The sequence below is a fragment of the Hordeum vulgare genome, chromosome 2H (genome assembly GCF_904849725.1).
Source record: "Hordeum vulgare subsp. vulgare chromosome 2H, MorexV3_pseudomolecules_assembly, whole genome shotgun sequence".
Classification (NCBI taxonomy): domain Eukaryota; kingdom Viridiplantae; phylum Streptophyta; class Magnoliopsida; order Poales; family Poaceae; genus Hordeum; species Hordeum vulgare.
Window position 1 is genome coordinate 55620619 of NC_058519.1, and position 15292 is coordinate 55635910.

The window sequence follows — 15292 nt, forward strand, 5'->3', positions numbered from 1 at the left end:
GGCTCTTCAAGAAAGAAGACGACGCGTGGTACGAGTGTGCTTGCTCGTATCAACGGTCATACCACCTGTTGTTGCATTCTCTCCGTCAACTACTTCGACATTGTGCAATCAAATCTCAATACGATGAGCAGCGGTAGAGCTGGGCACCGGGCACCCAGGGCCGAGACCCGGGCATGGAAAATTTTACACGCTAAAATTGTATAGGATTTTCTGCAGACCCGGGATGCAGTCCAAAGAAAGAAAGAAGGCCCAAAGCCTTGCAGCGTTGTTTTACTAGAAACAGATGCATGCTCGAGGCAACCAACCACACAATCTAACTCATACGCACGGGCAATCGTGTGCACGAGCACGAGGAAGAGGAGATGCAACTCTCGTGCGGCGGCTGCCCAGTTCATCTCCAGACTCCAGCGCTCGCGCTGCCGTCCTCCATGGTCTCGCCTCCGCCCCCGACTGCCCCCACCGCCCCCTACTATCGTGCTCCCGGCCGTCGCCCTCCTATCCGGCGCACCACCCCTTGTTGGCTGCTTTGCTGTCGGCTGGTGAACCTTGCATTTTTATTGATGCTTTCCTTCCCCCTCCCCCTATGCATTGTTGGAATTATGCCCTAGAGGCAATGATAAATGAAGTTATTATTATAATTCCTGTATCAAGATAATAGTTTATTATCCATGCTATAATTGTATTGAACGAAGACTCGTTTACACGTGTGGATACATAGACAAAACACCGTCCCTAGCATGCCTCTAGTTGGCTAGCCAGTTGATCGATGATAGTCAGTGTCTTCTGATTATGAACAAGGTGTTGTTACTTGATAACTGGATCACGTCATTGGGAGAATCACGTGATGGACTAGACCCAAACTAATAGGCGTAGCATGTTGATCGTGTCATTTTGTTGCTACTGTTTTCTGCGTGTCAAGTATTTATTCCTATGACCATGAGATCATATAACTCACTAACACCGGAGGAATGCTTTGTGTGTATCAAACGTCGCAACGTAACTGGGTGACTATAAAGATGCTCTACAGGTATCTCCGAAGGTGTTAGTTGAGTTAGTATGGATCAAGACTGGGATTTGTCACTCCGTGTGACGGAGAGGTATCTCGGGGCCCACTCGGTAATACAACATCACACACAAGCCTTGCAAGCAATGTAACTTAGTGTAAGTTGCGGGATCTTGTATTACGGAACGAGTAAAGAGACTTGCCGATAAACGAGATTGAAATAGGTATGCGGATACTGACGATCGAATCTCGGGCAAGTAACATACCGAAGGACAAAGGGAATGACATACGGGATTATACGAATCCTTGGCACTGAGGTTCAAACGATAAGATCTTCGTAGAATATGTAAGATCCAATATGGGCATCCAGGTCCCGCTATTGGATATTGACCGAGGAGTCTCTCGGGTCATGTCTACATAGTTCTCGAACCCGCAGGGTCTGCACACTTAAGGTTCGACGTTGTTTTATGCGTATTTGAGTTATATGGTTGGTTACCGAATGTTGTTCGGAGTCCCGGATGAGATCACGTACGTCACGAGGGTTTCCGGAATGGTACGGAAACGAAGATTGATATATAGGATGACCTCATTTGATTACCAGAAGGTTTTCGGAGTTACCGGGAATGTACCGGGAATGACGAATGGGTTCCGGGAGTTCACCGGGGGGGGCAACCCACCCCGGGGAAGCCCATAGGCTTTGGGGAGACACACCAGCCCTTAGTGGGCTGGTGGGACAGCCCCAAGGGGGCCTATGCGCCAAGAGAAGGAAATCAAAGGAAAAGAAAAAAAAAAGAGGGAAGAAGTGGGAAGGGAGGGGGACTCCTCCCACCAAACCAAGTCCAACTCGGTTTGGGGGGGGGGAGTCCTCCCCCCCTTGGCTCGGCCGACCCCTTGAGGGTCCCTTGGACCCCAAGGCAAGGTCCTCCTCCCTCCTCCTATATATATGGGGCTTTTAGGGCAGATTTGAGACGACTTTCTCACGGCTGCCCGACCACATACCTCCATAGTTTTTCCTCTAGATCGCGTTTCTGCGGAGCTCGGGCGGAGCCCTGCTGAGACGAGATCATCACCAACCTCCGGAGCGCCGTCACGCTGCCGGAGAACTCTTCTACCTCTCCGTCTCTCTTGCTGGATCAAGAAGGCCGAGATCATCGTCGAGCTGTACGTGTGCTGAACGCGGAGGTGCCGTCCGTTCGGTACTAGATCGTGGGACTGATCGCGGGATTGTTCGCGGGGCGGATCGAGGGACGTGAGGACGTTCCACTACATCAACCGCGTTCTCTAACGCTTCTGCTGTACAATCTACAAGGGTACGTAGATCACTCATCCCCTCTCGTAGATGGACATCACCATGATAGGTCTTCGTGCGCGTAGGAAAATTTTTGTTTCCCATGCGACGTTCCCCAACAGTGGCATCATGAGCTAGGTTCATGCGTAGATGTCTTCTCGAGTAGAACACAAAAGGTTTTGTGGGCGGTGATGTGCGTTTTGCTGCCCTCCTTAGTCTTTTCTTGATTCCGCGGTATTGTTGGATTGAAGCGGCTTGGACCGACATTACTCGTACGCTTACGAGAGACTGGTTTCATCGTTACGAGTAACCCCCTTTGCTCAAAGATGACTGGCAAGTGACGGTTTCTCCAACTTTAGTTGAATCGGATTTGACCGAGGAGGTCCTTGGATGAGGTTAAATAGCAACTCATATATCTCCGTTGTGGTGTTTGCGTAAGTAAGATGCGATCCTACTAGATACCCTTGGTCACCACGTAAAACATGCAACAACAAAATTAGAGGACGTCTAACTTGTTTTTGCAGGGTATGATTGTGATGTGATATGGCCAACGATGTGATGTGATATATTGGATGTATGAGATGATCATGTTGTAATAGAAATATCGACTTGCATGTCGATGGTACGACAACCGGCAGGAGCCATAGGGTTGTCTTTATACTAACATATGTGCTTGCAGATGCGTTTACTATTTTGCTAGGATGTAGCTTCAGTAGTAATAGCATAAGTAGCACGACAACCTCGATGGCAACACGTTGATGGATGATCATGGTGTGGCGCCGGTGACAAGTAGATCGTGCCGGTGCTTTGGTGATGGAGATCAAGAAGCACGTGATGATGGCCATATCATGTCACTTATGAATTGCATGTGATGTTAATCCTTTTATGCACCTTATTTTGCTTAGAACGACGGTAGCATTATGAGGTGATCTCTCACTAAAATTTCAAGATGAAATTGTGTTCTCCCCGACTGTGCACCGTTGCTACAGTTCGTCGTTTCGAGACACCACGTGATGATCGGGTGTGATAGACTCAACGTTCACATACAACGGGTGCAAAACAGTTGCGCACGCGGAACACTCGGGTTAAGCTTGACGAGCCTAGCATGTGCAGACATGGCCTCGGAACACATGAGACCGAAAGGTCGATCATGAATCATATAGTTGATATGATTAGCATAGGGATGCTTACCACTGAAACTATACTCAACTCACGTGATGATCGGACTTGGGATAGTGTAAGTGGATCATGAACCACTCAAATGACTAGAGAGATGTAATTTTTGAGTGGGAGTTTAGCATATAATTTGATTAAGTTGAACTCTAATTATCTTGAACATAGTCTAAGTCCACTTTGAATATATTTGTGTTGTAGATCATGGCTCACGCAAGTGTCATCCTGAATTTTAATACGTTCCTAGAGAAAGCTAAGTTGAAAGATGATGGAAGCAACTTTGTAGACTGGGCTCGTAATCTTAAGCTAATCTTACAAGCTGGAAAGAAGGATTATGTCCTTAATGCTGCGCTAGGAGATGAACCACCCGCTACGGCTGATCAGGATGTTAAGAACGCTTGGTTAGCGCGTAAGGAGGACTACTCAATAGTTCAATGTGCAGTCTAGTATGGCTTAGAACCGGGACTTCAACGTCGCTTTGAGCGTCATGGAGCATTTGAGATGTTCCAGGAGTTGAAGTTTATCTTTCAGAAGAACGCCCGGATCGAGAGGTATGAGACCTCCGATAAATTCTATGCTTGCAAGATGGAGGAAAACTCGTCTGTCAGTGAACATGTGCTCAAAATGTCTGGGTACTCAAACCGTCTAGCTGAACTGGGGATTGAACTCCCGCAAGAAGCTATCACTGACAGAATCCTTCAATCACTGCCGCCAAGCTATAAAGGCTTTGTGTTGAACTACAACATGCAAGGGATGGACAAGTCTCCCGGCGAGTTGTTTGCGATGCTGAAAGTCGTAGAGTCTGAACTCCGTAAAGAGCATCAAGTGTTGATGGTGAGCAAGACCACTAGTTTCAAGAGAAACGGCAAAGGAAAGAAGGGCAATTCGAAGAAGAGCAGCAAGCCTGTTGCCAATCCGCCGAAGAAGCCCAAAGCTGGACCTAAGCCTGAAACAGAGTGCTTCTATTGCAAGGGTATGGGTCACTGGAAGCGCAATTGCCCCAAGTATCTGGCAGATAAGAAGGCGGGCAAAGAAAAATCAGGTATATTTGATATACATGTTATTGATGTGTACTTAACCGGCTCTCGTAGTAGTGCCTGGGTATTTGATACCGGTTCTGTTGCTCACATTTGCAACTCGAAGCAGGAACTGCGGAATAGACGAAGGCTGGCGAAAGACGAAGTGACAATGCGCGTAGGAAACGGTTCCAAGGTTGATGCAATCGCCGTCGGCACAGTGTCACTTCAGCTACCATCGGGATTAGTGATGAACTTAAATCATTGTTATTTAGTGCCTGCGTTGAGCATGAACATTATATCTGGATCTTGTTTATTGCGAGACGGTTACTCTTTTAAGTCTGAGAATAATGGTTGCTCTATTTCTATGAGTAACATCTTTTATGGTCATGCACCGAATGTGAGAGGATTGTTCATATTGAATCTTGATAGCGATACGCATATACATAACATTGAGACCAAAAGAGTTAGAGTAAACAATGATAGCGCCATATTTTTGTGGCACTGCCACTTGGGTCATATTGGTGTAAAGCGCATGAAGAAACTCCATCCTGATGGACTTTTGGAGTCACTTGACTTTGATTCACTTGACACGTGCGAACCATGCCTCATGGGCAAGATGACTAAGACTCCGTTCTCCGGAACAATGGAGCGTGCAAGTGACTTGTTGGAAATCATACATACCGATGTGTGTGGTCCAATGAGCGTGGAGGCACGCGGCGGATATCGTTATTTTCTCACCTTCACTGACGATTTAAGTAGATATGGTTATGTCTACTTGATGAAGCACAAGTCTGAAACATTTGAAAAGTTCAAGCAATTTCAGAGTGAAGTGGAAAATCATCGTAACAAGAAGATCAAGTTCCTGCGGTCTGATCGTGGGGGTGAATATCTGAGTTTCGAGTTTGGTGCTCACTTAAGACAATGTGGAATTGTTTCGCAGTTAACACCGCCTGGAACACCACAGCGTAATGGTGTGTCCGAACGTCGTAATCGTACTTTGTTAGAGATGGTGCGATCTATGATGTCTCTTACTGATTTGCCGTTATCATTTTGGGGTTATGCATTAGAAACAGCTGCATTCACTTTGAATAGGGCACCATCAAAATCCGTTGAGACGACACCATACGAACTGTGGTATGGCAAAAGACCAAAGTTGTCGTTTCTTAAAGTTTGGGGATGTGATGCTTATGTCAAAAAGCTTCAGCCTGAAAAGCTGGAACCCAAAGCGGAAAAATGCGTCTTCATAGGTTACCCAAAAGAGACAGTTGGGTACACCTTCTATCTCAAATCCGAGGGCAAAGTGTTTGTTGCTAAGAACGGAACTTTTCTCGAGAAGGAGTTTCTCTCGAGAGAATTGAGTGGGAGGAAGATAGAACTTGACGAGGTTGTCGAACCTCTCATCCCTCTGGATGGTGGCGCAGGGCAAGGGGAAACCTCTGTCATTGCGACGCCGGTTGAGGAGGAAGTTAATGATGATGATCATGAAACTCCAGTTCAAGTTTCTGTTGAACCACCCAGGTCGACGAGATCACGCGCTGCTCTAGAGTGGTACGGTAATCCCGTCTTATCAATCATGTTGTTAGACAACAATGAACCTGCAAATTATGAAGAAGCAATGGTGGGCCCAGATTCCAACAAATGGCTAGAAGCCATGAAATCCGAGATAGGATCCATGTATGAGAACAAAGTGTGGACTTTGGAGATACTACCTGAGGGCCGCAAGGCTATTCAGAACAAATGGATCTTTAAGAAGAAGACGGACGCTGACGGTAATGTGACCGTTTATAAAGCTTGACTTGGGGCAAAAGGTTTTTCACAAGTTCCAGGAGTTGACTACGATGAGACCTTCTCACCCGTAGCGATGCTTAAGTCCGTCAGAATCATGTTAGCAATAGCTGCATTTTTCGATTATGAAATCTGGCAGATGGATGTCAAAACGGCGTTCCTTAACGGTTTCCTTAAGGAAGAGTTGTATATGATGCAACCCGAAGGTTTTGTCGATCCTAAAAATGCTGACAAGGTGTGCAAGCTCCAGCGATCCATTTATGGACTGGTGCAAGCATCTCGGAGTTGGAACAAACGCTTTGATGAGGTGATCAAAGCATTTGGGTTTATACAAGTGGTTGGAGAATCTTGTATTTACAAGAAAGTGAGTGGGAGCTCTGTGGCGTTTCTAATATTATATGTGGATGACATATTACTGATTGGGAACAACGTAGAGCTTTTGGAGAGCATAAAAGGTTACTTGAATAAAAGTTTCTCTATGAAGGACCTAGGAGAAGCTGCTTACATTCTAGGCATTAAGATCTATAGGGATAGATCAAAACGCCTGATAGGACTTTCACAAAGCACATACCTTGATAAAGTTTTGAAGAGGTTCAAAATGGAACAGTCCAAGAAAGGGTTCTTGCCAGTGTTACAAGGTACGAGATTGAGTAAGACTCAGTGCCCAGCAACTGATGAAGATAGAGAGCATATGCGCTCCGTCCCCTATGCTTCAGCCATAGGTTCTATCATGTATGCGATGATGTACACTAGACCGGATGTTAGCCTGGCCATAAGTATGGCAGGTACGTTCCAGAGTAATCCAGGAGTGGATCACTGGACAGCGGTCAAGAATTTCCTGAAGTACCTGAAAAGGACTAAGGAGATGTTTCTCGTGTATGGAGGTGACGAAGAGCTCGCCGTAAAAGGTTACGTCGATGCAAGCTTTGACACAGATCCGGACGACTCTAAGTCGCAAACCGGATACGTATTTATTCTTAATGGGGGTGCAGTAAGCTGGTGCAGTTCCAAGCAAAGCGTCGTAGCAGATTCTACATGTGAAGCGGAGTACATGGCTGCCTCGGAGGCGGCTAAGGAGGGTGTCTGGATGAAGCAGTTCATGACGGATCTTGGAGTGGTGCCAAGTGCACTGGATCCAATAACCTTGTTCTATGACAACACTGGTGCCATTGCTCTGGCAAAGGAACCAAGGTTTCACAAGAAGACCAGACACATCAAACGACGCTTCAACCTCATCCGCGACTACGTCGAGGAGGAGGACGTAAATATATGCAAGGTGCACACGGATCTGAATGTAGCAGACCCGCTGACTAAACCTCTTCCACGGCCAAAACATGATCGACACCAGAACTGTATGGGTGTTAGATTTATTACAATGTAATTCACATGGTGATGTGAGGGCTAGATTATTGACTCTAGTGCAAGTGGGAGACTGTTGGAATTATGCCCTAGAGGCAATGATAAATGAAGTTATTATTATAATTCCTGTATCAAGATAATAGTTTATTATCCATGCTATAATTGTATTGAATGAAGACTCGTTTACATGTGTGGATACATAGACAAAACACCGTCCCTAGCATGCCTCTAGTTGGCTAGCCAGTTGATCGATGATAGTCAGTGTCTTCTGATTATGAACAAGGTGTTGTTACTTGATAACTAGATCACGTCATTGGGAGAATCACGTGATGGACTAGACCCAAACTAATAGACGTAGCATGTTGATCGTGTCATTTTGTTGCTACTGTTTTCTGCGTGTCAAGTATTTATTCCTATGACCATGAGATCATATAACTCACTAACACCGGGGGAATGCTTTGTGTGTATCAAACTTTGCAACGTAACTGGGTGACTATAAAGATGCTCTACAGGTATCTCCGAAGGTGTTAGTTGAGTTAGTATGGATCAAGACTGGGATTTGTCACTCCGTGTGACGGAGAGGTATCTCGGGGCCCACTCGGTAATACAACATCACACACAAGCCTTGCAAGCAATGTAACTTAGTGTAAGTTGCGGGATCTTGTATTACGGAACGAGTAAAGAGACTTGCCGGTAAACGAGATTGAAATAGGTATGCGGATACTGACGATCGAATCTCGGGCAAGTAACATACCGAAGGACAAAGGGAATGACATACGGGATTATACGAATCCTTGGCACTGAGGTTCAAACGATAAGATCTTCGTAGAATATGTAGGATCCAATATGGGCATCCAGGTCCCGCTATTGGATATTGACCGAGGAGTCTCTCGGGTCATGTCTACATAGTTCTCGAACCCGCAGGGTCTGCACACTTAAGGTTCGACGTTGTTTTATGCGTATTTGAGTTATATGGTTGGTTACTGAATGTTGTTCGGAGTCCCGGATGAGATCACGGATGTCACGAGGGTTTCGGGAATGGTCCGGAAACGAAGATTGATATATAGGATGACCTCATTTGATTACCGGAAGGTTTTCGGAGTTACCGGGAATGTACCGGAAATGACGAATGGGTTCCGGGAGTTCACCGGGGGGGGGGGGCAACCCACCCCGGGGAAGCCCATAGGCTTTGGGGAGACACACCAGCCCTTAGTGGGCTGGTGGGACAGCCCCAAGGGGACCTATGCGCCAAGAGAAGGAAATCAAAGGAAAAGAAAAAAAAGAGGGAAGAAGTGGGAAGGGAGGGGGACTCCTCCCACCAAACCAAGTCCAACTCGGTTTGGGGGGGGAGTCCTCCCCCCCTTGGCTCGGCCGACCCCTTGAGGGTCCCTTGGACCCCAAGGCAAGGTCCCCCTCCCTCCTCCTATATATATGGGGCTTTTAGGGCAGATTTGAGACGACTTTCTCACGGCTGCCCGACCACATACCTCCATAGTTTTTCCTCTAGATCGCGTTTCTGCGGAGCTCGGGCGGAGCCCTGCTGAGACGAGATCATCACCAACCTCCGGAGCGCCGTCACGCTGCCGGAGAACTCTTCTACCTCTCCGTCTCTCTTGCTGGATCAAGAAGGCCGAGATCATCGTCGAGCTGTACGTGTGCTGAACGCGGAGGTGCCGTCCGTTCGGTACTAGATCGTGGGACTGATCGCGGGATTGTTCGTGGGGCGGATCGAGGGACGTGAGGACGTTCCACTACATCAACCGCGTTCTCTAACGCTTCTGCTGTACGATCTACAAGGGTACGTAGATCACTCATCCCCTCTCGTAGATGGACATCACCATGATAGGTCTTCGTGCGCGTAGGAAAATTTTTGTTTCCCATGCGACGTTCCCCAACATGCATCCACTTGTACCATGTTATACTTGCATGATATATCAGTGTTTAAACTACTTCGAACTGAATTTTAATTGAAATAATGTGCATAAATGTATCTACTCATATATCTAGGGTATTGTTGACTAAAATTGATCTAATCTATTTGTCTCATGTAGGTATGTCAAAAGTCATGGGCATACAATTAAGAGATTTATTGAGATTAGGCATATTGGTGATACAAGAACAACTTCTCTAAAAACAGCTTTGGATGGTATATTTTTTTAACTTGGCTCATCTATCTATGTCTAAATTGAGAAGCAAACAATTGATTTGGTACTTTTTTTATCACATACTATTCTTTGTAGTTTTTGTCATATTTTTATCTATTTTGTTGTATCATCAAACAATAAGTTCACATTCTAAATTGTTCGTTCAATTGAACCATATTTCACATGGGGTATCTTTGAGGTAGCTAAAAGCCTTATGGACCTTGCGGCGAAAAATATTTTGGCCCGGGGCTTGCTTCAATCCTGGCTCCACCACCGACGATGAACACCATATGTAACCTCACTTCCGGAAGGGATCCGGTGAAGGAATACGTAGAAGGGTTTCCACTTCTCCATTGATTTGATCACGGAGGTCACAAAAATCGAGCTTAGGCTATCATTGATCGTCAGAGGTCACAAAAATCGCCATCGACTCTCCTATTCATCTCGTTGTAATCTCGAAGCCTATTATTGATCCGTATGTGTATCACTTTGATCATCCATCCACTATTCATATAAACACCTCGATGATGCATTGTGCCCCCATGTCTGAGTAGTTTCCCTAGTTCTCGAGTTATGGAGAAACTCTAGTATTTATATGAACTAAATGTGATATGATATTTGATTTATGTGATATAGTTGTGAATTTGTGGTAACATTCTTCATGATCTTGTTGAACGTCGACTGCATAACCTTTTTCCTTCGTACATATGAGGATATTATTGCCATTGCAAAGCGGGGTTAGAGGTAAAGCGGTGACAATAGCTACCTCTCTTCTTAGTGGGCCATTAGTAAGGGAATAATGGAGACTCATATACTTTATGTCTCATGCAAAGAAAAACGGTTAATCATTATCGTACTCTAATAGCGTTGTGGAGGGATAATGGTGGTTGTGGGTGATACGAAACTACCGCATTAGTATGTATCTTATTATTGGCTCCACCCTCACATAACGCATATTACAAATATTACATATTAAGACTTCTTTACTATTTCACATACTAGTGGTGAAACTGGAATCCTTGAAAATGTCTTTAGCCCTATTGCAATTTCCATCATTTTCATTGCTCTCTTGTTCTTTGTTACAATTATTGTGCATTTTAGTTCTTGCTCATGAACACATTTGTAACCTTTTCACCATCAAACTGCTTTTGATTGGAATCTAAGATAATTTGTGAGCACTTTCTAGTAAACCTCTACAAGAGCCAAATGACCATTCCCTCATCTATTTGTGGGATCGGTACTCTTATTTTGAATAGAGATACAACCATCCATATGCACCTGCAGGGTTTCAAATATCTAGAGTGAACTTTGAGATGGGATTTCTAGTTTATTGGAGTATATGTTAGAGATGTATAGAATGATGTACATGTAAATGTGTGTCATTAATACTGAAACCACATCAGGAGCATGCATACACCATCAATCACCCTCCTTGCCGACGGCATCAAGGAGGACGCCCGCGGCTGGGCTCGCGCTGGAGCCAAAGGGCTAGGAAACATTTTGTATGTGACTTAGTTCACTCTAGTTAGGATCGCGCATCCCCTCGCTCTCATGTGTATTTGTAACTCTCGCTCACGCCACTCCTCTGCGCACGTGCTTGTGAGATTACTCTTGTAACAACCACTCTAATTCTCCTATCAATGCAATGATATGCAATGCTTTTGCGTATTTGCAAAAAAATTATTGAAACCACATCAGGAACATGCATACACTTTTACCAATTAACTTTATCTTAGTCATATCTTGTTCTTTTCATGAAGTTCATCTTGATCATACTTGGTTAACTCAGCGGGGGCTTCCTGACTTGCACACCAACATCACGCTTCACATCTGAGTCACCCCCTAGACCGCATGCTAGGGATAGAGTTGTGGCTTGGCCTTCTAGGGCTTGAGGCCGGCCCAGTGTCGAGCTTGTCGGTCGATCAACCACCCCCGTTATACTATACCGTCAGCGGCCGCACACAAAGGACGTTGACGTTGTCTGTCACACATGTTTTGGATGATGACAACCACCGGTGACGATGGGGTGGCGCGTGAGGTACAAAGGAGGAGCCAAGGTAGATGTGGCTCTTGCGGGATGACTCGAGGGGCTCATTCCAAACTGAAACTGTAAAACTTATTGCAATCAAGTTTTAATTTCATCTTAGCATAAAAAAATCTATCAAGTTTTATTTTCCTTTGCATGGAAGGACGGACGTTTGGTTCCTGGGTGTATATACACCATATATGAAAAAATAAATTAACAATCCAATAGAAAGTTAAAAAATCTAAAAATATTTTTAAAATAAACTTGACCTTTCAATATACTTATGACAAAAGATCCATAAAAAGAAAAATACCCTTTGACTCATTTTCAAAAAAGATAATTTTTTTGATCAAAATAGTGTGAACAGTAATATATAATAGCAAATAAATTTTGTATTTTTTGCCCTGAAGTCAATGTTAGATTTTTTTTCGTGAAATTTTATATACTAGGGCGAAACAAAGTCAAGTTTAATCTAAAAATACTTATGGAACTGCTTTACTCAGGCAAGGGAAGAAAGGAAAAGAAATGCATGAAAAAGAACTTTTTTGTGGAACTTCCTTTTGCGGGACGATAATGGAACTTTGTTAAAGCGTTGCAATTGGCAAAACGATAAATTTACAAATCGAAGATCACGTTGTAGATCTGCTGGTGTTGCAAACGAGTTCTTGAACGAAGTTTGGTAAGAAAGCTTAGCGCATAAGCAAGTTCACATCCCTCTGTGAGGAGTGACGACAACTGATGCCCATAACGTTACTGAAGAACAGCAAGTGAAGAATACTTTACGATTTCTGTATTAATCCACTTTATTCCAACTCTTCATCCGTCTCGTCTCACCCTATATAATTCCTCCGTAGTTAATTCGTCCGTGGCCACTGCAGCGGCTCGAAGACGATCGATCGACCCTCCGTGACCGGCTGCTGCGCATTTTCGTCCCCGATCATGTCCGCCATCGCCGTCCCCAGCCCCGTGCCGTCTCCCTCCGACGACGCCGAGGGCATCAGGAAGGCGCTCCAAGGCAATGCCCCTCCTTGCCGGGGTCCAGTGACCTGTTGCTGCATTGCTCGATCGCTTGCAGCTAGCTGACATGGTGATCTCGGTGCGCGTGCAGGATGGCGGGCGGACAAGGAGGCCCTGGTGCGCATACTGGCGCGGAGGACGGCGGCGCAGCGGTCGGCGATCCGCCGCGCCTACGCCTTCCTCTTCCGGGAGCCCCTCCTCAACTCCTTCCGCCAGCGGCTCTCCCGCCAGTACTGCCCCGTCACCGTCGACTTCTGGGTACGTACGTACGCCAGCGCATGCAATTAATGCACCTCTCCGGTGAACCTCGATAGCCGCGACGCGTTTCGTTTCTCTGACGGCGTCGCTCGACCGGCTCCCTTGTTTTCTCAGAAGGCGATCATCCTGTGGACGATGGACCCGGCGGAGCGGGACGCGAACCTGGTGCACGGCGCGCTGCGGCGGCGAGGGGACGGCGACCACCTCGCCGTGCTGGTGGAGGTCTCGTGCGCGTCCGACCCCGACCACCTCGTGGCCGTCCGGCGCGCCTACCGCTCCCTCTTCGGCTGCTCCGTGGAGGAGGACCTCGCCTCCTGCCCCGCGCTCCAGCAGCCGCTCCGGAAGATGCTGGTGAGCCTCGTGAGCTCCTACCGCTACGGCGGTGACCGCGTCGACGCCGACGTGGCGAAGCTGGAGGCATCGCAGCTCTCGGAGGCCGTCAGGAAGAAGCAGCCGCACCACGACGAGGTGGTGCGGATCCTCAGCACCCGGAGCAAGCCCCAGCTCAGGGCCACGTTCCGGCGGTACAGGGAGGACCATGGCACCGACATCGTCGACGACATCGACAGCCGCTGCAGCAGCCAGTTCGCCAGGACGCTGAAGAGCGCCGTCTGGTGCCTGACCTCGCCGGAGAAGCACTTCGCGGAGATGATCAGGGAGTCGGTGGTGGGGCTGGGGACGTACGAGGACATGCTGACCAGGGTGGTGGTGTCGCGGGCGGAGGTCGACATGGAGCAGATCAAGGAGGAGTATAGGGCCAGGTTCAAGACCACGGTCACCTGCGACGTCGTCGACGACACCTCCTTCGGCTACAAGGACATCCTGCTGGCCTTGGTTGGCTGCGAGGAAGAGTGAAGCGGCAAACCTGGAACGATGCAGTCCATGGTTGTGTTGCGGGATGCGCAGAAAACAGAATGAGATACTCCTATGATCCTATCATACCATATACGACACCTCCGGCCGGACTCCGCTGTAGCTATTTTTTACAGTGTATTTTTATTTCTTGTGTCATGGTGAATGCATGTTGTTTCTACATCGTCATTCTTTTCCTTAATTAGCACGTGTATAACCTTTTTCAAAGTGTTTTTAACGGTTTTGTTAAAACCCGCCTAAATGTAAAATAAGTATTGCACATGTAAGTTCTATATCATTTATTTTACGTAAAGACTCGTTTGAGTTTTTTTTTCCCTTCTCATGCTTGATTTAGTCATTTAGATGTGTAATTATTATATCACATCTAGATATGCCATAGACACACTTCTTTTTAAACCATTTAAACTCACACTAGATGCTATATTTCGAGCTTGGTACACATTTTTTTTGTAGCCTAGCAAAATTCGTATTCTAGAGTTCTTTTTTTTTGAATACGCAAGATGACGTATCATTGGATAGACAGGAGAGTTTGATCAATTACAAGGTGTGTCGGGACCCCAATTCTAAGCCATAGGAATTCAGCTTGTAACACACATCATTACTTTACGGTCTCATGCAGGGTTAACCCCACGGCTGCCACCTTACCTTGGTCGGGACCGTTTGCGTCTTTTGACTCACGTATGCAATATGTCGCTAGCATTCCAATATCAAATAACTCGAGTCGACATAACTAGTTATAGACCCAAGTGGCAGATCCGTACAGAGACAGACATACATAATCCAGCAAAGCAGGTGTCGGTCATCAGCGTGTGTAGACGAGTCGTAGCAAGCTACAAGGACTCCATTACACACTGTGAGACATTTCCCCGAAGGGACAGACACAACAACTACGAAGGATACATGCCGGTCAACCAATGTGTCCACAGAAGTAGCAAGCTGTCAAGCCTCAGTGTAATCACAAAGGGGCATTTCTCTGTAAAGAGTACTACTAAAGGTGCACAACTAGGTGTTGAACCCCATACATATCACAACACATCACACGTACGCATGACATACTCAATATGCATAGATACAACAATGACATCACAACATAACCATACAACATCACAACATTTATTTAGAAGGCTCAGAAGAGCCTTGCATAATAAGTTCACACGGGTAGGGGTCACATGATCCGACACTCAAGTCATACAAGTAAAGTCATACAAGCCATGCGGAAGCATTAAAGCTGTCTCGGTACAGACAGATGAAAGGAAAAGGCGTAAAGCCTAACTATCTACAGATCCCTTCCGAAGGGGCCACGTCGTAGCTGGGACACGAGCTACTCGTCATCATTGACGTCGTTAA

General features: G+C 46.3%; 1 protein-coding gene across 1 annotated transcript; it reads left to right on the forward strand.

The window, feature by feature from the left end:
- Positions 1–12670: 12670 nt before the first annotated feature.
- LOC123429540 (annexin D3-like) lies at positions 12671–14199 on the forward strand. Its single transcript, XM_045113566.1, has 3 exons — positions 12671–12812; positions 12906–13072; positions 13187–14199. Exons 1-3 carry the CDS (start codon positions 12737–12739, stop codon positions 13925–13927), a joined length of 984 nt encoding a protein of 327 aa, XP_044969501.1. The 5' UTR covers positions 12671–12736; the 3' UTR covers positions 13928–14199.
- Positions 14200–15292: the final 1093 nt, after the last annotated feature.